At 58.5% G+C, this 27,078-nt stretch overlaps 1 protein-coding gene across 1 annotated transcript in view; it reads left to right on the top strand.

Moving 5' to 3' along the window:
• The first annotated feature begins 2,395 nt into the window (after positions 1 to 2,395).
• The window catches only part of CACNG3 (calcium voltage-gated channel auxiliary subunit gamma 3), a 32,596-nt gene continuing 7,913 nt past the window's right edge, over positions 2,396 to 27,078 (top strand). The window contains exon 1 of the mRNA XM_075104586.1: positions 2,396 to 2,942. Coding sequence (XP_074960687.1) covers positions 2,732 to 2,942 — 211 coding nt within the window. The 5' untranslated portion in view covers positions 2,396 to 2,731. The remainder of the gene's footprint in view (positions 2,943 to 27,078) is intronic.

Here is a 27,078-nt window from a genome sequence, read left to right as displayed (position 1 = left end):
GACAAAGCCTAACAGATCTCAGTTTAGGAAGTTTTTGCCTGCAAGGACAGCTTTATTTTTTGCACAAGTTGTGCAATCTTTGCAGCATGAGCTGGGTTCTGATATTTGTTCCCACTTTGCCAAACTCAGAAGCGTCCAGATCTGTGAGCGGGTAGATGATGATGGGTAAGGCAGTGGAGAGCAAGGGGTGGCGGGGTGGGAGCTGGAGGAGCTGAGGCTGCACAGGGCCCCCCGCCAGGCCGTGGCCACCGGAGTGTGCTGCCCTCCAGAGCCTGAGCTGCAGAAAGGGATGGCAAGGTCCCCAATTTCTTGTTGGCTGCAAACCTTAGCGAACCTCCTGCGTGTCCCCTGGGGTGGCTGCTCTGAGCAGAGCTCCGGGCTCGCTCCTGGGACTGGCTATTCCACGCAACAAGTGGTAAGAGGGGTGCCGGGCTTGGTGAGGGGTGCCCTGCCACCAACCCCTACAAGGCCCAACATGATCCGACATGGACTTTGATTCTGCTTGAGCTTGCTTTGTTAAAAGCCTAGGAAACGGTACATGTGCACTCTGCACCCACCTACACACACTATGTTAAAATAACACAATTAAGGCTGCAAAATCCCCCACTCGGAATGCAATTTGCAGCCCCTTCGCCGTAGGTGTGAGATATCTTTGCTGCTGCCTCCTCCCCGGGACGCCTGCGTCTGCGCAGGATGGGGGCCGGGCAGGGTGCTGGTGTCAGGCGCTGCCCCACGCGCTGCAGGAGCTGGGTGACAGGCGGTGGGAGCGGTGGGGGCGGCAGGACGAGGGGGTGTAATGCCAAGGCTGAGGCAGCTGTCCCAGAGAAGCGCCTTTCCCCGCGCCATCTTCATGGTACCCACCAGATCACACAGAAGCAGCGTCCCGGTGCAGCCAGGCGTGGGGCTCGTCTCGGCATCCAGCCTGCGACGCCAAGGTGTAACCTGGGACTGTCGTGTGCCACTGCCAAACGTCGGTCACCGAAACTGGGTACCTACCACCCCTCCTCAAAAAATACACAGCAAAAAGCCCTGTGATTCGGTTTGGGTGGGTGCTTCTGACCGCAGTCCCTGAGTCGCCATCCTCACCCTCATGAGAGCACACTGCCGGCCCCCAGCCCACTGAGCACGGCAGCTCTGCGGGTGGAAACGCTGGAGAAGCAGCGACTGGGGCTGTGGGCCCGGGAGAGCCCGGGGAGACCTGCCTCGGCCTCCAGCCCGAGCTCTGAGCAGAGGCGGAGAACGCGGGAAAGGGCCTGTAACGGAGCAGGGGACTAAAGCAGGGTGACCCACAGCGGGGATGCCGCTACAGCGGGCGGCAGGGTGCTGGGGAAGAAACACAGCGCCGTTGCAATCCCTGTGCCCTGCCTGCTGAGAAGGTGATTTAAGGTTGAGGAGGCTAATTTTCACACTTCTTAATTTCTCAGTACCTAGGTTTTCAGTAATCTTCATAATTTTCTGTTTGCGTTTTGGGAGTAAATAACTAGTATTTACACGTGAGCGCATACAGATGAGAACTGTGGAAGCGCACACTGTCGGGTAAATCATATGCTTTCCTGTCTCACCCGTAGCCCTTAAAAGACTATTAATTTAAGAGGGGGGTATAATATAGGGTTTATTTGAAAGGTCGCATGAGTCATAAGCTCATCCAACCGGCTGCAAAAATGTTTGAGCGAGATGTGGAGACGGCAGAGAGGTGCAGAGAGAGTGAGGGTTTTAACTGGTGACAAACAATTAAGGAGCGAGATGTGGAAACCACCCCAAGGTACCGCGGCTCCTTGCTGGCACCTGCGCTGGTTTTGGCCCATCCCGGCGCTTGGCCGGGGGATGGAAACTGGTCTCCCGGGGGCAGGCAGTGCCCGTGGGCCGTGCACGGGTGGGCTCCGTGTCAGCGTGGGCCGGTGCTGGGGCATCCCCCAGAGCCGCTGCTGCCGGACCACCCCCCCCCCGCGGGGGTCTGCGGGACCCGGGGGCTGTGTGTGCCCCCTGCCCCTGGCAGCCGGCCGGTGCCCGGCACCCGGTACCGGGACAGCAGCTCCGGGGCCGCGGGCGGGGGTCTGCCCGGCACCCCCGGGGCGGTACCGGCGCCCCGGGGTGGGCTCCCCCCGCGCCGTCCCGGTCCCCCGGGGCGGTCCCGGTGCCGGTCCCCGCCCCGGGTCAGTCCCCGCCCGCTCCCGGCACCTCGGGGTGGGGTCCCGGCGTGTGCCCCCCACCCCCACCCCCATCCCCGGGACGGTCCCCATCCCCGGCGGCTCCCCCTCCGCCGGCCGGGCGGGGGGCGGTTTCCCGGCGGCCCCCCCCCCACCCCGCGGCCCGCCCTCCGCTGCCCCCCGCCCCCGCCGCCCCCCGCCGATGCCTTGGCCGGGCGGCGCGGGGGAGGCGCCGGGAGAGGCGCCGCGCTCCCGCCGCGGGCGCACGGCGGAGCCGCTCCGCTCCGCACCCCGCTCCGCACCCCGCTCCGCACCCCGCTCCGCACCCCGCACCGCAGCCCGCGCGGCTCCGCACCCCGCACCGCCCGGCCCCGCACCCCGCCCCGCGCCTCCCCGCCCCGCCCCGCCCCGCCGCTCGGGCCATGCCGGCCGGGCGCCCGGGGGCTCGGCGGCCCCACGCAGCCCCGCCGCGGGGACCCGGCTCGCCGCGGGCCGCGGGGGCATGAGGCGCCGAGCGCGGAGCGCGGCGGCGGGCGGCGGCGCCGGCCCTTCCCCTGCGAGCCGCCGCCGTAGGATGAAGCAGCATGAGGATGTGTGACAGAGGCGTCCAGATGCTCATCACCACGGTGGGAGCCTTCGCAGCCTTCAGCCTCATGACCATCGCCGTGGGCACCGACTACTGGCTCTACTCGCGCGGCGTGTGCAGGACTAAGTCCACGAGCGACAACGACACGAGCCGCAAGAACGAGGAGGTGATGACCCACTCGGGGCTCTGGAGGACGTGCTGCCTGGAAGGTACCGACCGCCCCGCCGGGGCGCCCCCCACCCCTCAGCACCCCCCTCCGGGCCCCGCGGGGGGCCCTGCCCAAAAGTTCGGGGGCACCCCGGGCCCCCCCCAGCGCAGAGCCGGGCCCCCGGCGAGCGGAGCATCCCTCCCGGGTGGGCAGCTGGCCGGCCCCGCCGCCCCACCCGGCCCTTGGCGTGGGGAAACTTCGCGGGTGGCTCCTCCACGCAGGACGCGGGGCCCGGGGGGGTGCCGAGGTCCCCCCGCGCCCGGGGACCGGCGCCGGCCGTGGGCAGCCGCGCCGTGCGTCCGTGTGCCTGCCGTGGGGAGACGGGGAGCTTCAGGCGGGGGCCACAGGTCCCTCTGCCGGCCCCGGGGGCTGCTTTGGTGGGAATCGCTCAGCGAGCAAAGCCCCGCAGGCTCTGCCCCTCTGCGAGGCTCCGCAGGCACCGTGTCCCTGCCACGGGGAACGCCATCGATCGCACCCGGCGTTTTTATAGCCGATCCCCGCTGCCAGTGTCCCCTGAACAACCGAGCGGGGCAAGGGGCGGCTGCTGCTGCTGCCCCATCGCGCCTTGACCCCCGCCGTTCCTGGGGGACTGCGCCCCACAGCCTGCCACGGCCGCCCCACGGCCGGGCTCCCGCCTGCCCGGCCTCACCGCTTCGCCCCGTTGCTTCCCTCCTGCAGCAGCGCCCGGCTGGAGGGGCCACGGCAGCTGCTGCCCTCCTGCAGCGCGGGCCACGCTTTGGGGGCGGTTTTGACCCAAAGCCACTGGTTGAGATGTGTATGAGCAACAGCAGGCTGTGCTTAAACAGGCGCTCGAACGGAGCCAGGTGCTGGTACCTGCGCAGCAAAAGGCGGCGGATGGAATCCCACTGGGCAGTAACTTTTAAAATTAGCAGCGGCGGTTGGTGTCCTGTGTACTCGGGGGGACCTGCCCCGCTGTCCTGCAGGGCCCCGGGGGCCTCAGGCTCCCCCTAGCCCGGGAGCGACACCTCCGACGGTGGGGGCAAGCGTGCCGTGGTGGCCGAGCTGCTCCCTCCGCGGAGGAAAGTTCTCGGTGAGTCACGGCCACAGATGCAGAAATACCCTGTCTGTTCCCGGTGCTCGGTCCTGAACCCGCTGAAGTCAGTTGGAGCTTTCTTATTGATTCAAGGAGGGTTTGGATCAGGCTCTAATTCCATAATAAATAATTTGAGGTAATCTGTCTCCCTTCTTGGGCTGAGGGAGCCGAGGAGGCAGCAGCCAGGGCTGTGAAAGATGGGATCACTGGAGGCATGAGTAATTTCCAAAATTCTTGGTTTTGCTGGCTGTATTTTTTTTCAGCGAGTGTTTTATGTTTCTCTCACTGCAATAAATCACTGCTTTGGAAGGAGCCGGTGAGGCCCCGGTCTCCTGGGCACAGCACACTCAGGAAAGGGCTTAGCAGTGCCACGCCAGAGCTCAGAGCTAAATCACAGTCCATCACTCTGAGCCCAGGCGCAGGGTTGGGAGCAGGGGGGCATGTGCTCACCGTGGGGCTCATCGCTCCCCGCTGCGCGTTCTCCCCCCGGGCCGGCGCTCCGACGGCTGCCAGAGCGGGAGCAGGGCAGCTCTGCACGGCGCTGCGCTGGCGCTGCTCGGCCGTGCCCGTGGCACAGTCCAGGCCTCGCGCTGGGCGCAGGCTCTGCCACCCCTTGCGTGTGCGTCAGGGCGCGGGTGGGCTGCGGGGGCGCACGGCACCGAGTCGTCAGCCAGGCGGGGAGGGTCCCAGCCAGCGCAGGGGTGAGCATGTGGGGCTGCGGTGGTGCTGGGGGGATGTGGTGGTGCTGCTTATCACCCTCCTGAATTTTGCTGGAGAAACGAGCTGGTGTCTCACAGGCTGTTAACTGATGCGGTGCTGGGAAGGGAAAACTTCCCCCGGCCGAGCCGTGCAGAGCTCGCGCCTGTTCCCCCATGGAGGAAGGACAGTGCCGCAGTGGGGGCTGAGTCCATCTGGAGCTGAGCATGGGTGCTGAGCATGGGTGCCGCAGCCACTCTCTCCCCCAGCACGCCCTGCGCCGGGGCAGCGCTGGGTGCTGAGGCCCTGCACCCAGTACTTCTACATGCAGCAGGTCCTGTCTGGTTCCTGCTGCATCTCTGGTTTCTGTGCACTGATTGTACCTGGCTTGAAAAACAGACAAAGGTTGCACTTTATCATCCCGTGCTGGGAATGAGCGTGGTCAGTCGAAAGGGCAAGATCCCCAGGCAGAGGATGCTTTCAGCGCTGAGCAGTGCTCTCTGCCCGTCGGGAAGCGCCTCGGCCGTGAACTTTCCGCCGCTAACGGGAGTTTAATGTGTGTAACAACGGAGGAATTAAGTGGCGAGCTCCGCTCGCCTGGCGGAGTGTCCGTGGCAGATTATTAAAATGACCGACGTGAGCACTGGGTGCACGCTCCGTCGCAGATGCTCTTTAAATCCGTGTCAGTCACACACGCGCAGCGCCTGCGTGGGAGTCGCCCGCACCACGTGAGCGTCAAAAGCCCATAGGCGAGAGCGGATAAATCTTGAATGAAGCCGCCGCAGACCTATGTAGAGACACCCACGCTGGAAAACACAAATTAGCGGTTGACTCAATATCTGGAGCCCAGGCAGGCATTCCCAGACTGCTGTGCTAGGATAGCCTCCGTTTTAAATTGCAGCGTTGGGATTCTGCTTATCACTTTTACAATATGCAAATACTTAGTAGGTGTCTTCTCGTACTTCCCGCTCGAGCGTGGCCAGCGTTTGCCCGTGTGCATCCCCCGTGGCTGTTTATCGGCAGTTGTTTTCCTCTGTGACTGCCTGGTTAATATAAAAGGTAGGGAAAGGCACGGCACTTCAGGGAGAAAGCTGAAGTTGAGAAATAGCTGCTCAGGCTTGTGCTGGTTTTAGGCAAGAAAAAGAACTTTTGTTTTCATCAAACTTAATTAAATTTGGCGTTGTTAAATGCAGGGGGCCCCCTTGTCCAGCCTGTTATGGGGTGTAGGTTGGGACTGGCTCCGTGGCACCATGTGGAGCTGAAACAGGCAGAAGTAGCAGGAAAATTTGGCCAAGGCTGCTTGAAATACCATATTTCAAGGCAATGTGATATTTTTCCTTTCCTCTTTCATTTCCTTCATCAGAATAAAGTGCTCTGTCCTTTCTGGAGGACCACGAGCGTTGCTCCGCCTGCCTCCCTCCCGGAGGATGCACAGCGTCCTGCCGTCCCTCTGGGGCGTCCTCGGCTGGGGCGGGATGTGGAGGGGGTTGCAGAGGACATCGGGGCGGTTTGCAGAGGACGCGGCTGCCTGCGGCTGCGTGAGGATGCGGGGACCCAGAGCTGTTTCTCAGCTGAGCTGTCCCGCTCGGACCTGTCCCGGCCCCCTGCCTCCAGTGTCCCCCCAGGAGCACCAGCGCAGCCTTCCCCAGGCCCGTAACTCCTCCCTGCCAAGCCTGGAGAGCTTTGCTTGGTTTTGGTCTTGTCTGGGGGATCCTGTCCAGACTAAATCCTGATATTCTGAGTACTGCCAGCTGACCCCTGCAGCCCGCAGGACCCTGCCGAGCCTTCTCTACACCCGACCTGCAGCTCCTGCTTGGCTGCTGGTGCATTTTAGATAGGTGGTCGCTCCCGGAGGCTTCGGCTGAGGGTGAATCCGCCGTGTCCCTAGGCCAGCGGTTGCACTGGGAAAACAAATTAACCCCTCAAACTTCCTTTGAACATAAGAAATCCTCTCTGCCTCTTTTACCCACGATTATTTCATGTTTTCTTTAATACTTTCAGTAAAGATGCTGTTACAGCTCAACTTTATTCTGGTAACAGGCGATCCCATGTAGGAATATCCCATCCGATGACAAAGTACAGTCTCTGCAATCTGCCGCCCAGTCCCTGTAATAAGGCGCTGTCGATTCTGCATTATACTGGGCTTTTACTTTTTCAGGTGAACTAAATCAAATACCCTGTGGAACACTAAATGTATTATGTCATTGATTCCCTTTATCAATCAAATTTGTAACTGAATCAAGAAAAATTTATGAAGTTTGAGAAATCCATTATTCCGTGGGGCTGTTTGACATCTGTCTCATCCCCTGGTTCCTCCCTGCCCACCTCAGCCTCCCCACAGGCGATGCAGGGGACACAGCTCCTACTGCCGCCCATCGCTCCTGGTACGGTCTGATTAAACATTAAACTGGCTTTTCCTGTCTTCTAGAAATTCAACAGAATGCCAAGATTTATTAAAATCCATTTTAGATCTTCCAAAAACTTCTCAGCCTGTTCTCTGAACGCTCTCGGGAGAAAGCGCTCTGGTCCTACCAATTTCATGTTTGCACTTAATAGCTGCCGTTCAGCATCCTCCCCAACTCCTGGCGGAACACAAGCCTATTTGTCTCCAAGTAGAGAACAGAAGTATCTGATGAATAAATAACCGTGTGTCACTTCTGCTTCATGACTGACAGTTGCACTGTCATGATCTGGTGGTGATTCACATCGGCGGTAAAGCTTCTTTCTTCTAACGTGACTAAAGAATTCCTCCTTGTTTTGCTTAAACCTTTTGGTTGCAGATTTATTTTAACTGATCCCATTAGCTTCTCTTACCAGCCATGCGTCTGTCCTAACTGCCGCTTCCAATAGCCAAAGCCCCGAGTTCTGACTTTTTAATTGCAGTTTTCAGTTCCCCCTCCAGCGGGCCTGACCAGAAGCGTGGGGCGCAGGGACGCGCTCTGCCCTTGCTCCTGAGTATCGGCTGTGCTGCTGAATTTACGCTTTTTTCCTCAGTTGGGTTTGTCCGTGGTGCTTTTGGCTCTGCTGAGCCGCTTCGTGCCGCAGGCGGTAAATTGGGCTGGAAGCAGCTGCCCCTGGACAGCCACCAGCTCTTCCCCTGCCTTCAGCTCCTCTCGGTCCTTCTCAGTGAGGCCAAGCAGAGAATTTCCCCAAGGTGACAGCAATATTGTTTCTGTTAGAAAGTTATTATCTTTAATTTTTAAAAGCGCCAAGCAAATGTCCCTGAGATTGCAATCATCCATGATAGAGCACTTTTTCTCGCTACTCATTATAGGTAGGTATTTAAGGAGCTGCTCATCCTGTTCCTCTGTCTGGCTGGTGTCTGTAATAGATTCTCATCAACAACCCGTCTTGCGACCGAACGCTTCGCCACGGCGCTCGTGGTCCAGCTCCGCGGTGCTGCCAGCGGCGCCGGCGCTGGTGACGGTGTCTCTGCAGCTCCCCGTGCGCAGCCACGCTGACCTCCCCCGCGGGCGGCTGCTCCAGCCCACCGACCCGGCAGCCCCAGCACGGCCCCCCGTGCCGCCGCACGCGGCTCTGCCCCGGGGATGCTCCCGGGCCCCGGCGCCGCAGCGAGGAGAGCCCTGGGGTGATGGTGTGTGCGTGGGGGTCCATCAGCACGGGCTGGGGACGATGGAGGGGGAGACAGGGCAGGTCTGTAACAGCGTGGGAGGTTGGGGAGGTGGACGGAGAGTGGTTGTTTGCTCCTCATTATATGAGGGCTGGGAGGCATCAAGTTAACTTGTGTGATGGAAAGTAGATGATGGAGACATCTAAGATGTTGTGGGTGAAGGTGAAGAGGGACCAGTTTGAGACTGCTGATGCAGGTCTGACAACCCGTCCCCTCCACCCCCAGAAAGCCTTCCCACCAGGACAGCATCGAGGAGGGGCAGGCCACGTGCCCGGCACTGGGGTCGGTTTTATCACCCGTGTCAAACAGGACTGAACAAATGCCTCGAGCATGGGGCTCTGCGAGGTGTCCTGTACGATGCCCCAGGCATAACCTCTGACTTAGGAAATCCCTGAACCTTGGCTTGGTGGAGGATGCATTGAATAAGCATTAGTTACTCTCCTCTGATAGAGATGGAAATTAGGCTAACCGGACCCTGGGTCTGCTCCAGACCCACGCTCGTGTGGCATGTGGCCCGATGCCAAGAGCCATAAAAATCTTTCTGCTCAGAGAGGGGCCCCAGGCCCGTGCCAGCTGGGGCTGCGCCTCCGGGCAGCCGCGCCTTCGGCTCTCGCCGCTGTTCAGAAGGCATCCGGAGAGGAGCCGTGCTTCAGCTCGCGGCCACCGGCTCTGCTGTGAGAAACTGTCGCTTTGAACAGCAGGTGCAGAATTTACCCTCCTGGGCCGCTGCAGCATTTATCTGGACAAAAATCCTGTCTTCCGGGGTGGTGTGGAGAGCTGGTTCCCACATTGCCTGTGAGCAGCACGTGATGAGTAAAATGTATGCTGTGAACAGCTCAGAAACAGGCGTTTTATTGCTGCATAGGCGTGGTGCAGAGTCTGTCATCTCAAGAGCTGTTACTGTTTAATAGAGGTGGAAGTCTGAATTTGAATGAGGCTCAAGTGGGGTTTTTTTCCCCGTGCAAGGTCACTATCTCCATTACGGCTGTGAATAATTAGGGATGGCTAATGAAGGCTGCAAGCCGTGGCACTGGGGCTGGCGGCTGGGAGCGTAGCCGTGGTTTGGGGGAGGGTGCCCCACAGATTGATGCTGGATCCTCCTCTCCCCAGTCCTGGGGGAGGTGGGGTGCTGGCGCGGGCTGGCCGGGAGGTGCCGGTGGGTGGTGTTTGCCGAGAGCAGCCAGGGAGCGTGGAGAGATGCTTGGCTTTGCTGCCAAGAGTTACGTGGCCTTTGGTAAATCACTTGCCTTCTCTCTGCGTGAGTTTTGCCTTTTGTAATGTGAGGCCGGGTGGATTCATTAGCGTTTGTCTCTTATACAGCTCCCAGGAAGGCACGCAGCACCGTTATCGCTGGTCTGTAGGGTAAAGACCCTCCCCTGCCCCCCGGCACAGCCCACCTGGACCACGCGGTGCTCTTTGGCTCTGTGGTTCAGGGCGATGCTCCAGGCGTGGGGTCCTGTGATGCTCTTCAGTTGCCCCTGCTGTTTGGGATGAGGTGAGGTGAGATGGCATTAAACTTGCTCAGTGCTTCTCACGTCTCAGTGGCTACTTTTCACATGGATTTCACCATGGATTTTTAATGAACACAATGTGCACATCATAAATAGACATTAATATCCTTTTTCAGGAAAATTAAAATTGCTCTTGAAATTATATAACCCATAAGTATAGGGGGGCTGCTCAGCCGCTGCCCGAGGGGTCCCGCTTGGCAGGGGGGGCTAATCCCTGGCTCACTGTGGTGCTGAGCATCTCCGGCTGACTCATGGCCGTGCACTGGCAGGATGCAGATGCTACGTATCCACTGTCGTTAACGCACATCAGCGCTGGTGGGTGCTGGGGTGAGTTAGGCAAAGACAACCGAGGGGAAGGTGCCCACCCCGTTCACCGAGTCACCTGAAGCACCCGCGGGGAGACGGGGAGCAAGCGGGGAAGCGCAGTGGGGCGTGAGCAGGGCTGCGCGCTCGGCCAGGGTTTTCTCCACGTGCCTGCGATGCTGGAGGAACCGGGGAGGGCTCCTGCCTGCCCGCTGCCCTGCTCCCCCGGCAGCAAGGGCTGCAACCGTGCTGCAACAGCTAAAACTCCCTGCAGCTTTTTAAATGACACTGGGGAGCAGATTCCTTGGAGCTGGTGTTTGACTGCATTTTGGGTTAGTGCTTCGTGTGGAGAAGGTGGTTTCACGCCCCTTCCAAACGGTTCACGGGTGGGTTTGCTTCGGCTGACACTTCAGGCTCAGCACCAGAGGTTTTCTGTAGCTTTCCTCTGGGGTGAGGCAGCCTGGGAATGCATCCGTTGCCTCTCGCTCTGTGCAGTCCCACCGCTCGGGCTGTAATGAGCCGTGGCTCGCTCTGGGGGACGGCAGCAGCGGGCATCTCGAGATACGTCTTTGATTAAGAAGACACCTGCTGCGATAAAGAATGACAGTGCCGGGGTGACAACTGGTGTCTTCTCCCTCGGCTTGTGCGTGCTGACAGCGCTGCGGCGGCTCCGGGGAGGAGAGGTTCCGCAGCGTGTGCCGAGGAGGAGCAGCGGGCTGCATCGCCGCGCGGCAGAGCTGTTACACAACCGCCGGCGCCCGACACCGCCGTGCCATGGGCCAGTGGGCCAGCCCCGGGGACCCGGGGATGCTTTCTGACATTTTCTTGTTTTACATTTGTGTTATCTTTTAACCATCTACTTGCAGCTGGTATTTAACAGTATCTTCCAAATGAAGAGTTCAGGGCAGGGCGTGCTTCATGCTTTAAACCATCCCACGTCCTTCGGAGTGATTCTATCGGAGGCAGAAGCACGGCGACTGCTCACGGTCACTCTCTGGGCTGGAGGCGCGCTGCGTGACGAGCAGCGCACCTCTGCCTGGCCACGAGCTTTCCCAGGTAAAGCTGTTGAGTGATGGCTTCGCTTGCCTGGTCCGGTCCCTCGCTTGTCCGAGGTTGGGAGGGTGCAGAGCAGCTGGCACGAACAACGGTCTGCTCGCTCTGTGGCCTCCTGAGAAACACGAGGACAAAGTGGGATTTCTGCATTTGGGTTAGCTCGTGCCCCACAACCAGAGGGGAGCCTTTGGCAGGACCAGAAAACCTCCCTTAGCAGCTCTGCCTCTGGGCCAGCGCTGGCAAAAGGGCCAGATTGTGATTGAGTTGCTCTTATGGCGACCTGATGGTTTGCATTTGTTTGACATTGTGGGTAATCAGGCTCCCCAGGCGGGTTTCCCGTCCTCACCGTGCTCCGTGGCAGGCAGCCTTAGCAGCAGGGCTGGTTTGCCATCGTTTAACCACCACCTTGGTTCCAAGGGTTTACAAGGATGTTAACACTAAAAATGCCATGGTCCGTTCCTCCATCCCATCTTTCCCCGTTGCTTTGGCCGTGCTCTTGCTGCTGCCCTCCCTGCACGGGGGCCGCTGCCGCCCTGCAGCCGCTTGTCAAAGGAGAAGGGGTGGAAAGGTCCGCTCACAACAGGATTTTTCTCCCTTTTGAAACATGTGGTGGGATACCTGGGCTTCACTCGACTCCTTAAGCACTGCAAAAATCACTCGCACGCTGGGTGAGTGACTGCATTTGACAGGCTTGAAAATATCAGGGGTTTTCATAGTCATCACGAGGAGAGGCAGGAGAAATGATTGTGGCTGCTGGACGGGTGATACTGCATGATGATTTTCTCAGATATTGCCTGTTTCTTATCTCCTGACACCACAATCTGTAGGCAAACCTGGTGCTGTCGGGCTGCAGAGGATGGCTTAGCCATTCCCACGTCAGGTTGTTAGGAGCTGTGTTGTTGTATCCTACAGAGACATAGAGAGTCATAAAGAAACGCTAAGGCGGGCAGGGGAAGGCAGAGGGCAGGCGTGGGAGCAGGAGCAGCACCTCGCTGCCATCCCGCCGCCTCACCAGGGGCTTCGGGCTTTTGCTTTTTGCCATGCGGTTCGCACTGAAGGAGGAGCATTGGGCTGGGACGGGAGCCCCGGGGTGGGCGCGGGGAGCGGAGGGGGGTGTGTGACCCCCCGCCCCCCCGGCCTGCCCGGGGGCCGCTGGGAGCCCGCGGGGGTGTTGGCATTTGCAATACACCCCGTGGGACTCGGGCGGTGGAAAGCGGGGACAAAATGCAGTATTTGGGGGTTGACGTTTGTGCCTCTCGAACGCTCGCATTTCCCATTTCGCTGGTGATTTGGTGATTGTCCCCTAATTATACCGTTACTCTCGGTTTGTGCCTGGAATCACAAGGGGAAGGGAAAGCAACCCCCAAAGAGGCTACCAACAACACCTTTTAAAGTATTCCTGAATTAACTTCTTAAAATCAGTGTTGGCTTATGCTGCTGGCACCTTCGTCGAGCTGCCCATGCCCAGAAGAACTACCCCTGGCCCCAGGGATGGCAGCACCCTGGAGAGGCCGGGCTCCCCCCTACAAGGGAGCAGAAACCCCTTGGGACAGGCTCGCTGTGCTCGGCTGGGGGTTAAAGACCAACTTACAATTATTTTTTGCAATCGTCAGAGTGCTTTGATGCATCGGCATCATCAATTGCATCACACAACGTCTTCGCACGAGCAATGGCAAGGGGCTGCAAGGGTCACCGGCTGCCTTGCCTCTAGGCTGTCTCCTGCCTGACCCCGACCCCGGGGCTGCTTGCGTGGCGGGGAAAGGTCACTGTCGCTGTGTGAGACAAGCTGCGATCTCGCCTCGACTTTCGCTGCCGCCCTGAGCCTGCAGCAGCTCCGGCTTTGCCTTAAGAGCCAGCCGAGGCAGTCGTTGCTGCCAGGCTGCGCAGCATCCTTGCCAAATCCTCCATTTGCCTTAACAGCCTCGCTCAGCCGAGCAAACCTTATCGCGGCGCAGCAGCTGTGCCGCGCGGCTTCACCGCCGAGCAGCCGGCGACGCTGCCGCAGAGCGGGCTGGGGGGGACGGGGACCCCGTGGGGCAGTGGAGCGGGGTCCCCTCCGGATGGGGACCTGCCGCTCCCCCCCGCCAGCCCAGGGTGCGGCAGCAAGCCGGCAGGCTGCCGACGGGTGTCTGGAAGCCTCTCGCAGCCCCGAGGCTCCTTCTCTCCGTGCCAAGAGAATCTCTTGTCATTCCTCAGCACGCTTCAGCCAAGGATGAAAGTGTTTTCTATACATTAGTCTTTGGCCTTCCCTCCTACGTGAAAAGCTGGAGAAGGACAGGAGCGATTACGCCTCTCATAGGAAGGAGGAAAGCTGCAGTGTGAGGCCTCGTAGCTGGGGGAGATGCAGGGAATGGGTCTTCTGCTTCTGCCACTGAGCCATCGAAGCGTGCTCCGGCGAGGGCGCAGGGATGGCAGTGAGACCAGGGGGAGGGATAGTTTTAAATAACATCTACCCTGCATATTGCCCCAGCCTGCCCCGATTCCCACTGCTGCTGCGGGAAGGAGGAGGAGGGCAGGTCCCCGCTCCCGGGCAGGGGCCACCACCTCGTCCCTTTGGGGCAAAAGCACCCCCCTGGCTGAGCTTCTGTGCATCCCTATAGACGTCTGCCGTATGGCTTTGCTGTTTGTCCTAGCTCGCTGGCGGCTGAAGTGGCAGACAGACGTGTCAGCGCCTCCGCCCCTGAGCCGCGCTCCCGCAGCGCAGCCCGTCTGCAGGCAGCGAGCGCTGGGCCCCGGGAAGGAGCGCTGCAGGTGGTGTGCTGCGGTACGCGGGGGCGCGGGGCCGCTGCAACGGCGTGGCCCCCTCTGCCCATTCAGACACGCGGTGGCCGCGTCTGTCGCGGGCGTTCGGTGTGCGTGAGCTGGTCTCCATCGACTGATGTTCAGTATGAGCGCAGCGTGTGTACAGCCGCAGCATCTCGGTGGGTACGTCGGGCGTCGTGTCTGTGCCGCCCACCAGAGGATCTCCCAAGCAGCCCTGTGTCTTAAAGCAAGCCCTTTTCAGGATATGCAAGTCCAGTCACTCGTTTAGAAATTATTTGCATTGTCAATTTGGACAGATCTTCCCCCCCCAGGATGAGGAAAAGTCTTCCAGAAAACAGGAGAAGCAGAACATCCCGTTGGCATCCAGAAGCTTTGCTCCTCGGGGTCCAGGACTCGTCGTAGCTAGCCCTGCTCGCAGTGCAGGCTCTGGCAGCGCTTTCGGCCGGCTGGGCGGCAGCGCCGTCACCTCCCGCGCACAGCCTATTTCCAGGGCTGTGCTGAGGGCTGTGAAATCCCAGGATCCGCACAGCTCCAGCTGAGCACCCAAAATGAGCAGACGCTTGTGATCTGCATCTCTCCAGTCCTCCACTACCCATCTGTAAATTGGGGATAACGTCACCTGCCCCGGCTCAACGCGGGAGCCAGAGGAGGCTCTGAGGTGCTGCAGGAGCCAAGTGGGGAGCCTGTGGAGGGGGAATAGCTCCCTCTTGGCAGAAGGTGAGGTGAAGAGGCCCGGGGCTGCACGCTGAGCACCGAGGGCAGGTAACAAACACGGCTCCAGCAAAAAGGTGGCAGTGATGATGCCCCGAGGGAGCTGGCAGGTGCAGGAGTGGGCAAGGGATGGGAAGCGATAACGTAGTAAGTACTGTTAACCCGACATACACAGGGGCTGGCCCCAAGCCACACAGCCTGCCCCGTCCCCGCAGCCCTGCCCTGAGCACAGCTTCATCATCTCCTGTAGCCAAAACTGTCGGTGCATCGTCAAGAGCCAGGCAGGTGTGAGCTGTGAGCGTTAACCAGGCTGGAGCTGCTGGGGTGCAGCTGGGGCAGACCCATTAAAAGGGCTGCCATGGGGCACTGGTCTCCTCCCAGGGATGTGCAGTGTGGGCTGAGCAGTGCTGGGGGCAAAGCGACAGACCCTGGGCACTGAGTCTGAGCTGAAAACGGGGGAATGAGCCCGCAGGTGGCAGCCCCAGGTAAGTGTTGGGGGTGAGCAGGGGCCGGTGTCGGCAGAGCCGGGCAGCACAGGCAGGCTGTGCCGTGCAGCTGTAGCCGTGCGTGTCCTGGGAGGCTTCCTGCGAGCTTGGGGGAATCTTGTGCCTCTGGCAGGCTCGACCCCTCCAGCTCTCTGTGCTGTGCCGTGGGGCACAGCCCTGCTGTCCTTGAAGCTGATGGCAAAACATCACCTGGCTCCAACAGCAGCAGGATGGGCTCTTCTGCATGATTTAATGCAAAATAGGAAGGAGATGGAAAGCATTGGCATGAGCTGTGAAGCTCTCTGCTTGCCCATCCATCTCAGGGTTTCTTATGTTTTTCTTCTCTCCCTCTTTCAAATCTCTCTTTGGCTGCTGCTGCCTTTTGGAAGGGCAGAGCCGCGTGGGAGCTGGGGTTGTTTTGAAGCCCTGGAGTTGTTCTAGCGAAATGTTTTGTGCCAGCTGTAGGAAGCTGGGGGAAGGTGAGGCTGGTTTATGACCAAGGTAATGGGGTGAGCGGCCCGGGGACCCGTGGGGCAGTTTGCCTGGGTCCAACCCATGTGAAAGCAGAGCAGGTTCGTAGCTGGCAGTGAGGTCCTGTTCCCTGCCCCGAGGTTCTCTGAAGGCAGAGCCTGCAGTGCTGGGGCTGCGGCGTGGGCAGGGGAAGCGAGAGCCTTGGAGGGGTCCCATGTGCTGCCGGTGGGCAGGAGAGCATTTCAAGGGCCCAGGGAAGCTGGTTGCAATGTGTCGGGGTCTCTCGGTGCTGTGAAATCCCAAAGCAGATGGATGATGGACAAGACGTGCCATCCGCCTGTAGCTGTCCTCACCACCGCCCCGGGCAGGGGTACGGCAGTGCTGAGGAGTTTCGGAGTGGGGCAGAGCGAATGTGTGCGATGGAAATGGCTCTGAATTTCTGGAAAGCTTACCAGGGCTTCATTCCGTGGAGGGGGAAGGCAAGGTTGGCATCTCTCACTCATTCACCAGCAAAGTCCTCTCCTAATGCTCAGTCCATGGGATAGTCCCTTCTTGTTCTCCCAAAAAAGCCAAGAGTGAAACTATGGTGCTACTCTTGAATATCGCTTTTCCCCATCTGGGGCGTTGGAAGCGGCTTCCCGGGGCTCTCTTCCCCTCCCGCAGATGGTGAGGAGGCGGCTCTGCCTCCCGGCAGGCAGCGAGCTAAATCCATCGGCGCTGGCTGCGCTGCGGTACCTGCGATAGCGAGCGGGGCTGCGCCGGACCCCGACCCTGGGCTGCGGTGAGCGGGGCGAGCCTGGGGGCAGCCGGGTGAGGGGAAGCGGGGAGCTGTGCCTACGGGCTGCCAGTGCCCCCCGCTCCTGCACCAGCAGATGTGCAGCACGATGCCCACTGAATTCCCTGAAATAAACAGGCTTTGATGGATCGAGTCCCTTTTAGCGCGTCAGCTGAAAACTTCAAATATTTATATCGTTAGGGAGATGTGACAGAAGTATATATATGTAAAAAATAAAAGGCAGGTGCTTGAGTGGCAGTCCTGTATTTGAAGTTCAGATACTTACCTTCAAATCAGTGCTATAAAAGAGGAAGAAAAAAAATAAATTTAATATCACTTTTGCAAAGGAAACAGCCTGCCGAGCCTCCTCCCAGGCTAAATGTGCTTTAAAGATTGACTGTGTGGCTGTAAAAACTATTGATGAACTGTAAACATGAAAAGATGATCCTGCTCGTGGCCTGTCAAAAGCATTAGGTTGGAAATGCTCTGTGCTCCGCTCCAGCATGACTCACAGAGTCCTCAGCAAATGTGTTTATTTGTAAAGATCCTTATTTCAGAAATAGTGACCTTTTTAATGCCTCGTGCAGCGAGCTCGGAAATTCAAAATTGCCTTTTGGCAACTTGCTAGTCTTGCTGAAGCTCTGACAGTGCTTTCCATGGCGATTTACATATTTTTAGCCTTGATATTCTGCACTGTGGGGCTCCTTTGTAAAATGATTTGCTTTTTGCAGCCCTCAATGCAATTCGGCATCTGCAGCGCTGGGCTGAGATCAGGCTGTGCAGAGGGCACGGAGGGACTCGCTTGCTCGCCTGTCGGGCTCTTCACAGCACACCTTCCGAGCCTTCTGCCTCTTTGAACCTCCCTGGTTTTATTAGCATCGTCCTTGAAAAATGGACTGTGGCATTAGTCACAGATTTGAGCAGCTGCCTCACCTTGAAATAGGGAATAAAACTTTGCAGCTGTTATTCCAGGCTGCCGTGCATCAAAGCACCAGGTTAGCTCCTTTGGTCACGTTCAGCGTCGCCTGCCGGGCTGCCCAGCCTCGGGGGCTGCACTTGCCGGCACGAAGCCCCCGTCGCCAGCACTCCCGCACTCTGCCCTGGTTGCACCAAAGCAAATTTGGTGACCGGCGACCTTGTCGCTCCGTGTGCGTGGCCCATCCCCTCGTCCCAAGTCCCCGCTTGTGCCATCAGATACCAGCAGCCGGAGCAGGGGAATGGATGCAGCGCACGGCTCCTCTGCCGTGCCACAGAGCGTCTCCATCCCCACAGGCCTCGGGAACCTCCCGGCGAGGCATTAAGCATCACTGTTAATTGCTCCGTCGGCTCCTCCAGCGTCTCTTCAGGCTCTGGGATGTGAATATGCTGAATATGAAATGTCGCAGTTGTAATAACAGTTATTTAACATTTCTCGGTCCTGTGACTAACGCTTCCGCCGTTTGCGTTTGGTAACGGGCGATAGCATTGCTCCTTTCTGTTGTTGTTCATCCTAATGCTTTGGGGAAAGATGTTTGGATGGGGTTTCTGTTTGTTTGCGTCCTTTATCAGTGCTCTGCAATTTCTGGTTGCTGATTTATATTCAGAGTTATGAATATCTCCTTTCCTTTTTTGTTGGGCGAGTTTTTATTTTTATAGCTGTTTACATATTAGCCAGGCAGTTTTTAAACCGATGCAAACTCCTGTCGTGGTTATGAGTTTGGGGGTAAAACACTCCTAAATCATTCTCAATTCACAGTCATGCTTTTATGCTTAAGTCCATTCTCCTAACTAATTCGGCTTATAATTGTTTTCTGCTCTGTGAATTGACCTTTCAAAGCACCCAGAATATATGCTGGTGCCTTGGACTTGCCTCTGTTTGCCCATAAGAAGCGTAATCAAGTCATGATTGCTTGGGCTTGAGCGGCGACTAGTTCTTAATTCTGTGATCCATTCCCCTTCAGCTGTCAACACAGAGTCTAAAATAGCATCCCCTGTGCTAGATGCCACGCTTCAGAGCTATGAAATGGTCATTTATAGGTTTTTAGAAATTCAGAGGACATCTTAATACTGGCAAAGTGAAACCTCCAGCTTCCCATCATAATGCAGCTTTCTCTCCTGCTTATACTAAGTAGGTGCTTAGGCAGCCTCTGGTATGATCTGGCCTCTGGCACAGCTCAGGGTTTGAAGCAGACACCAGGGCACCCCGTATCTATGGATCATCTCTGGTTAAACAAGTAATTCAGACAGAGGATCCCAGGTTTTTACACTCTTGTTTTCCCCACCTGGTCCCTTCTGGGCAGGTTTTATCATCGGTTTTCAGCATTCTGGCCTTACAGGTCTCTGTAGGGCTCAGAAATGCCGCATGGGTCAAACTCCAGCGACCGAGGGTTGTTCGGATCCTTCTGTTCATTAGCCCAGCGCACGGCCGGGATCCGCAGGCAACTGCAGGGCTGCCTTTTGCTTTCTTGGTGGGTTTTGTTCTCACCACCTTGATGTTGTGCCGAGGAAGGGCTCGGTTGTTCCCTGGTTCCTCCTTCCTCTTTTCCGGCTGGTTTAATGCCTCCGCATTGGGGACCGCTGCCGGGGAGCCCGTCGCGGCGGGAGCGGTGAGCTCCAGCCTTCTCGGGGCGCATTCGGGAGCCGCTGCCCAGTGCAGCAGAAGCGCAGCTCTGTGAGTGCCCGCAGAAGGTTTGCTGACACCAGGCACCGCGCCGTGCTGGAGAGGCTGCGGAGGCTGGAGAAGGACCGTGCTCGTGGGAGACGGCGGTTGTTCCCCAGACTGCAGAGGTGTGATGCAGAAATGGAAGCTATAGACACCGTGGATGATGCTTTCTGGAGGAGCTGATCGGCAGCCTGGCAAGGGGAGCAGGTCTTGGCTTAGTCCTGTGTCCCACGTCCATGAGGTTCTTCAGTGACCAGAGTGGGCTGATGAGGTACAATGGCTGCAGATGCAATGGAGCCAGGCTAGAGGTATGCCAGCAATGAAGAAGACCAAAACACCATTATAGTGAAAGAGTAAAGGAGAGAGAAAGACATTATTTGATGCATGAAAGTTGTGTCCAAATAAGAGAAACAGAAAAGGGCATGAATTTTGACAAGTTAAATGAGGAGCCATTATAAGGCAGGCAGAAATGATAGTGAAGGACAGCTTGCTGAAGGCATAAAAAGCAATAATAAAAGTCTTTCCTCTCCAACACGTCCCCAGCTGCCGTTGGGTGGGTGTCTGGCAGGCGGCTGCGGCTCAGGGTGGGGAGATGGGGGGAATTTCTTCCTGTGGTGGCAGTTGCCAGACCTCTCTGTGGGGCAGGGCTCTGCGGAGCCGGCAGGAAAAGTGAGGTTTGGGAAGGCTGTGGCGCGGGAGCGGATCCCCGCTGCTCTCCCCGGGGCGAGGCCGCAGAGTTTCACTGGGGGCGTCCTTGTGGACAAGGACAGAAGGATGCGCACAGGGAGGAAAACACTCCCCTGGGGAAACATGGAGAGATGCCCGCAGAGGGATTCTGGGTGCACCGGTTCTCAGCAGCGATGGGAAGGGGATTAACCCAAGCCCTCCTTCCCCGAAAGGGCACGGACCTGTGTGTACCAGGCTGCGGCACAGACCTTTCCCCAAGTCCTGTTAGTAAAAAGCTTTGTGATCCAGGAATCTCCCGGGGCTGAGCTGGCTGCCCCTGTTGCTGTTAGGCGAGGCTGGAAGGCAAACCAAACCCTCCCCAGAAGCTCATCAGTTAAGCCAAGTGAATCTAAACTGCTCATTAAACAAGGAGAGCGGGATCCTGCCCCGACAGCGTGTCTGCGCAGAGGGACGTCCCGGCGCCTTGGGCACAGGGATGCCCGGCCGGGGTTCCCTCTCCTGCCCCATCTCTTACCATCAATTTCTCTGAGTAGGCAAACAAACAAAAGATTATTATTTTTATTAATTGTTAGCATTGTATTAGTTTAAACGGATAAATTCAATCAGTGAAGCTAATTAATTGCTAGCATATGGCTTATTTACGGTGATTCGGGCTGCTCCAGCGCTCCTTTTGCTATCATAGGAACGTCAATTACATTTTAAAATAAAAATCAATGTTTATTCACTGTTAAAGATAAAATATGCAATAACTTCCTTAGGCATGCTGATGCGCGCTCTCCTCCCCAGCCCAACCCGAGGGCTCCCGGCGTTGGCGGCCGGCTGCCCATCGCCGTCAGTGTGCCACAGAGGGCACGGCAGTGCGTTGGGCCCCCTCAGCCCCCGTGCTCGCCGCAGCCCCCTGCACCCTCCTACCACCTCCCGGCCAGGGAAGCTCGGCGTCTTCCCGGGAGCCGGGTTTGCAGCGGGGCGTTTCCCTGCCGTGAGCTCCACCGATGTGGAAGGATGGAGGGAGGAAGGAAAGCTGGGGGAGCGCGGGGGGAGACCCTGGAAGGCAGCTCCAGTGCATTACCTGATTGCTTTTTATAATGAGAAAAACAAAGCTAAACCCTTGAAGCAGAGCGCTAGAAATTACCCATCATTTTCCAACTTTTTTCCCCTTCTATTATTCAGAATTGTTTTGCTTTTCTGAACTGCCTTGTGTAGGTTGCAACAACCCCACAGATTCCAGAATGGGAGATGATGAGTCACTGTCAAAATGTAGATTTTTTTCTTTATTTTTTTATTTTTCCCTTTTAGCAGTGCAAGTCTCTGTGACATGCGCCGATCGCCGGCACCTCGCAGGCTAAAACTGGCAGAAGCTCCGGGCCCACCCGTGGGTGCGAGTGCCTGGGCCGTGCCCACGGCCGCCCTGGCGCGTCCCCCATGGGGACGCCCATCGCGGGCAGCGCGGAGCTGGGGGGTGCGCGGGGTGGGGGGCTCGGTTCTCGCGCTGCTGCGCGTGCGTTCAAACGCGGGTTTGCGCCGGCCTCGGCGTCCAGCTGGTACCGCAGAGCCCACCTCTGCCGCCTCCTCCCCATTGCGCTCGTTTCATTTGACTTAGGGTTTTTTCCACTGGGTTGTTTTTTTTTTTTTATAATGGGGGTGGGGGGAAAAATCCTTCAGAAAAGGCATATCTGTGTAGGTGACTCTGCTCAGACACAAACCGCCACCGCAGAGAGGGGGAGAGAGTGTGAAGTGGTGATGGAGCCAGATTACGCCGATACCCCAGTGGGAAGCTGGTGCGGGGCTGCTGGGGCGATGGGGATGTGCTAGGGGGGGATCTGCCCTGGGGAGGAGGATTCATCCCACTGGCTGGCGGGGGGGAGCCCAGCACCCATCCCAGCAAGGAGAGAGCTGCTGGCTACAGAGTAAGATGGAGCAAGGGGCTTTTTTTAAACCAAGGCACAGGTTTTACCTTAATTCAGCAGCTCTGGCGGAGTTTAAGCAAACAGATGGATGTGTAAAGCGGTGCGGCCTGTGGGCTGAGGAGTCACGACACCAATTTGGTGGTGAGGACTGGCGTTTGCCTGACGCCCCAAGGTCTCCCCGGCTTTGGGAGGAGAGCAGACCCCTTCCCAAGGTGGCTGCGTTGGGCAGCATCCTTGGCTCGAGCAGCTCTCCCAGCTGGGTCGCTCTGAGCCGTGGGTCTGGGATGTCCATAGCCGTCCCACCCGCCTTCCCTGCTGCTTTTCTAAGCTGCTTCTGTTGTCTTTGAAACTGGGCTGTACAGTTGGAATCGTTCCTATATACAGGAACTGGCTGTACAGTTCCCTGGCGCTGGCCGGGACCCAGCAGCCCTTCCCGGGGCCCCGGGACAGCTGCTGCCGTGCGGGAGCTGCTCGGTGCCGGCGCTCCCTGCGCGGCGGCCGCTGCGTGATGGGGACCCCTCTGAAACCCCAGAGCTTTTCAAGCTCACACCGGGGACCTTATGCAAAGAGCCTCAGGATCCCTCACTCAGCATGAAGCTGGGAAAGGGGAGGAGTAAAGATGAATTTCTTTCCATCTCTCCAAGCATCTGGGAGGTGGGTGGGAGGTAAAAAAAGATGAGCCCTGAAGTTTTAATTCCTTGGAGATATTTAGGTATCTTGCTCTTGTTACTCAGGGAGTGCAGAGCCTGAGCATCTCCGAGGATGTGCCGCAGGCTCGTACCTCAGCACTTGCCAGCTAAGCTTGGACCTCTGTTTCTCCAAGGAATATTAATTTTCAGAGAACTTAAACCATAATGACCCCACCACTTCCTCCAAATGGATTTGGCGTGACGAGGTATCTTTAGGAAGGCCCTTACTGTAAACCACAACTTAGCAGATAACTCACTTGAATTTATCAGGAGGTGCAGAGAGCTGAGGGCTGAAATGTGACCTTGGCCCAGGATTCCTCTTCTCCTGGCTGAGCCAACTGCTGTGAGGGGAGAGAGGAATATTCTTCTCATTTAAGAACAGTGTTAGCTCATCTTCACCAGCCAGAGTCTTAGTTTGCACGCTGAGCGGTGACAACCAGAATAGTCCCTGGAAAACTGTTCCACTGGATGAAAAGTAATGAGATTTTAAAACCATAACTAGAGCTCTTTAGTCTTCTGGCTCTCTGGGTTAGGATCGATATTCTTAGCCGTATTTCCACTGTCAGGAGCGTCGTACTTCCCTCGCAACCCCTTCCCCGCCCCCCACAGCCCTCCCTGGGGAAAAAGGCTTTGAGAGGAAAAAGACCTGAGATCAAATCAATTAATTGCCTTTGCATTCTCCAATAAATGCAGTGCAGAGAGTGCGTACATCGAAATACAAATGAACTAAAGCAGCAGCGACAAAACCCTGCTGAAACGAAACGTTACCCTGTGTAAGGCAGCCCTTGTCTGGGGGAGAAGGGGGGACTCGCGGGAGGCAGGCGTTAGTCACGTTACTTAACGTGCAGCTCGAGGATGCTCTGATCTGGTGGGGATGAGAGGGATCGAAGAATCACGCGGAGCGCGGGATGAAAAACAGCCCTGCAGGAGGGGAAGGGATGCCTTGACAAAACCAGCAAGTACAAAAATGTGTTATATGAGTTCATCTCTTCCAAATTAAATCTGATGCTACCTAAAAGGCAGGGCTCGCTGCAGTGAGCCTGGAGCTATTGGGCAGGGACACCCTGCCGACACTGCACGGTCGATGGTCGCATTGCCACATGCTTACGCATGGAAAATGCCCTGGAAGATTTGCCAGCTGGAGAGGTTGTGAAATCCCTGCGGTGCCTGGGGATGCTTGGGGTGCCCCCGGGCCGGCTGCTTGCCAGAGGGTGGTCCCTGGGTTAACGTGGGACCGTTAAATCGAGAGCTCGAACCGAAGCTGGCAGAGACCGGTGCAGAGCATGGAGGGTTGCTGCTCTGCTGCCGGCCAAGGGCTTTGCGTTGGCTGCGAAGCAGAGCATGGTGCAGGTGGCTCGGGAGAGGTCACACCTAACCGGTGGCGCTGGCCCTGCCATGGCAGGGTGCCCCCAGCACCCCCAAAGCAGGGGGGCCGGGGAGAGGCTTCCTCTGGGGCTCAGATCATTCCCTGAGCCGTGGCCCTAAGGTTCAAGCATCCAGTACTGGGGTCCGTTCTTGCAGCTGGGGAGAGGGACGTGGCTGTGAGGAGTAGCAATGCTCCATCATGACCCAACACGGAGATGAGGGATGTTTGTCCCCCAGCTGGGCTCCTCCACATAGTTTGGAAGTGCCTGGGCTGCAGGAGGGGCCGGGAGCTGCTCGGTGCTCACTGCACGATGTTTTTAATCCAGCCTGTTGAGGGAGCGCGGTGCTGTGCTGCGCAGCCGAGCGTTTGAAGGACACGCTTGTCCTGGCCCCGCGCTGCTGCGAGCGCCTCGTCCGCAGCGGGCATGGCTCATCCCCCAGCGCTCCTGCTTCCCGCCTGCTCGGTCAGGCTCGCCCGGGCGCGTACGCCAGTTGATGGTATTGCTCTGTTGCTGACTTATCAGATTTCAACATGCCCGGCAGCGGCGTTTTCCCACTGCTGGTGGGTCCGTGCTGCTCTGCCGCTGCCCCCAGAGCTCCTGCTCCTGGAGCTGGCGGCGGCCGTGGGAGAGCACCGAGGTGGCGGCGGCTTGTGCAGCTGCGGATGCTCCTCTGGGGAGTAGGGGAGGACAGTGAGGCGGGAAGGCCGTGTAACGTGACAAAGGATTATCTTGCAGGCTTTGCATCTGGCACTTGTCCGGCTGCTTCAGACCGTGGTTTCTGTGGCTCCTTGCTGGTGCCTGTTTGTGCATCTGGGGTCCCCAGAGCACATGCTCGCTTGGGGAGGCTGGGCTCGCTGACAGCCATGAGTGCTGGAGGTACCCCATGCGTTCTCGGGCAGGTCTTGTTCCTCGGTACAGAAAAAGGTGAAGGGAGAAGCTGTCCTGAGCTGGGGTGGGCAAGGGGAGGCAGTGCCAGCCGACCGGGGCTCCCTGACACAGCCCTGCTTTCAGTGAGGAGGCTCCGGAGCGGGGCTGCACGAGCTGCCGTGAGCAGAGCTAGCTGCTGCCAGACTCTGGGCAGGGAGGCGCAGCAATGAGCTAAGTTGGCTAATCAGGATTCACACTAATAGGGAGAGAAAATTAGCCAGATCTACTACAGAGACAGCTGAGCGGGGAATGAATAACCACAGCAGCACGCTGCCTTTGCCGGCACTCTCCCGGCCAGCGGATGAATTAAACCCAAGGTGGTATGACTCATGCACGCAGCGCGGAGTCGCATCGCATGGGCATCAGCTGGGGAAATCACTCGCGAGCAGGCTGGGACGTGCCAAAACCAGCAGCCCCCAGCAGCCCGGCGTGCTTCTCGCTGGTGGGAGCTCTCCCCTTCCTCGTGCGAAGGGAGAGGAGCCCCACCACCGGCACCAAAGGGAACGGTGGCTGCGGGGGGAGGCAGCGGGGCTCCAACCATCCCATCCCACCCATACAGCACGAGCTGTGCTGGGAGCCGTGCCCAGGTCAAGGGCTCGCAGCTGGATGCTGGCAAGGGGCATGGCGCTGCCCAGGCGAGGGGTTAGTGGGGCTGAGGCCGTGAGTGCCCGGAGCAAGCGGCTGAGCCTGTAGCCGGGCCAGGACCGTGTCCTGGTGAGTCCTGCGCTGGCCAGTCCCCCTAGCTGGTTTCTGCACGCAGCCAGCCCCATATCTGGTGCCTGAGCTCGCAGCCGTGGCCGCAGTCCTGTCAGGGGGTTGGAGGTGGCATGGAGCAGGCCATCAGCATCACCTCTGCCTCGGGTCCCTGCTAAGGAAGCATGGGCAGGGGAAGGAGGCTCCAGAGGTTTAGGATTCAGAAAAAAACAGCTTCCTTTATATATTGTAATGTTGCCTTGACCAGGGCTCAGCTACCAAGCCAAGGGAGGAAAGGCTGGCGCTGCATCCCCCATCCCCCGGGGACAGGGATGCGGTGGCTCAGGATGTGCCATGGGGCACAGTGTGTGCAGCCCGGCTGCTCGGGGGGGTGACGAGCCCCCAGCCAGGGCCAGGAGCGGCCGCCCCATCCTTCCCTGGAGCCCTTTCCAGCTGCACCTCCCTGGGCCACGGCTCCACGTTCAGGGAGCGTTTTGGGGGTCACGGGGGCTTTTTGTGATTTAAGCCTTGTTGTGGTATTTGTTTGGAGGCTGGGAAGTTGTGTGTCAGGTGACTCAGCGGTCGCCATGGCAACGAGCATCGGTTAATGAACAGAGGGAGCAAAGGAGCCAAAATAAATGTCAGAGCATGAAATAGATGCGGTGGAGCCAGGCAGCGGGGCTGCCCCTCCTGCCCGCTCGCGTAGCAGGGCCGGAGGTGCTGCCCTGCCTGTCCCTGCTCAGCCTGGGGCTCCCTTTGCCTTGGGGGTGGCAGATTTTGCTAAACCACTTGCAAGGTGCAGGGTGAAGGGCCAGCGAGCGAGCGAGGAGCTTGGCGAGCCCCAGCTTTGCTGCCTCTGAACATGCAGCCCCCAGCCCTGCTAGGGCACGTGTGGGTCGTCCTCATCCCCCCGGCACCGGGCAGCCGGAGCCGTGCTGCCTGCAGGGACAGCATGCCCTGCGCCTGCCGCAGTGTCAGAGCAATCCGTGAATGTTAGCGATGCCGCCGCGCTTTCCCACTCCTGCCACGCGGCCGTGCCTGTCGGGGCTGCTCGGTGCTTCCCTCGCAGCAGGAGGGAGTTGGTGTTGGGTCCCGCAGCAGCAACGCTGAGCCAAGGCTCTGCCCCTGCCATGAGAAAGTCGCTTGATTTTTTAAAAACTTTATTTTTCTCCCCATCCCACCTCTGTTGCAAAGGAGGCGTTCGGGTGCGACAGGCAGGGCTGAGGGAAGCAGAGAGGTTACAGATGCTGGTGGGCAGATGCAGCGAAGCTGCGCAGGGTCCCAGCTGCAGCGGAGGGAGGGAGGGAGGGATGGACAGACGAGCGTCGCATCCCTGTGAGCCCCTGGCCCTGCCAGCCTGTGAGGTGCAGAGGTGTTGGCATCCGAACAGGGCATCGCCTGCACTTGCAGGTGCCTCCTGCTCCAAGGCTTGCCCTCGTCCCTTGTGGTCGCAGATTTACCTTGGACACTGTGTATGCCAGAAGCAAGGCCCCTGGGAGTCCTGGCTTGTCCAGCCACTGCTCGGGGCAGGGGGACACCGGCCCAGCCCAGTGCTGGGTTTTGGTGGGGGTCTCAGCGGCACAGGGAGCCTCCAAGTACTTCAGAAGATCGAGCCCAAGAAAATTAGTGTTCTCGTTTGCACGCTCTGCTGATGGCCTGACTCGGACTCTAAACTTCTTTCCCACGTGGCACCAAGGGAACGGTCCCTCCCGCTAATCAGGTGATGAACGCTGGCCCCACGCCCCTGCTCAGGAGGGAGATGTTCCTGCGCAC

The sequence above is a fragment of the Phalacrocorax aristotelis genome, chromosome 10, assembly GCF_949628215.1.
Source record: "Phalacrocorax aristotelis chromosome 10, bGulAri2.1, whole genome shotgun sequence".
NCBI lineage: Eukaryota > Metazoa > Chordata > Aves > Suliformes > Phalacrocoracidae > Phalacrocorax > Phalacrocorax aristotelis.
This window is presented reverse-complemented; position numbering and strand designations above follow the sequence as displayed.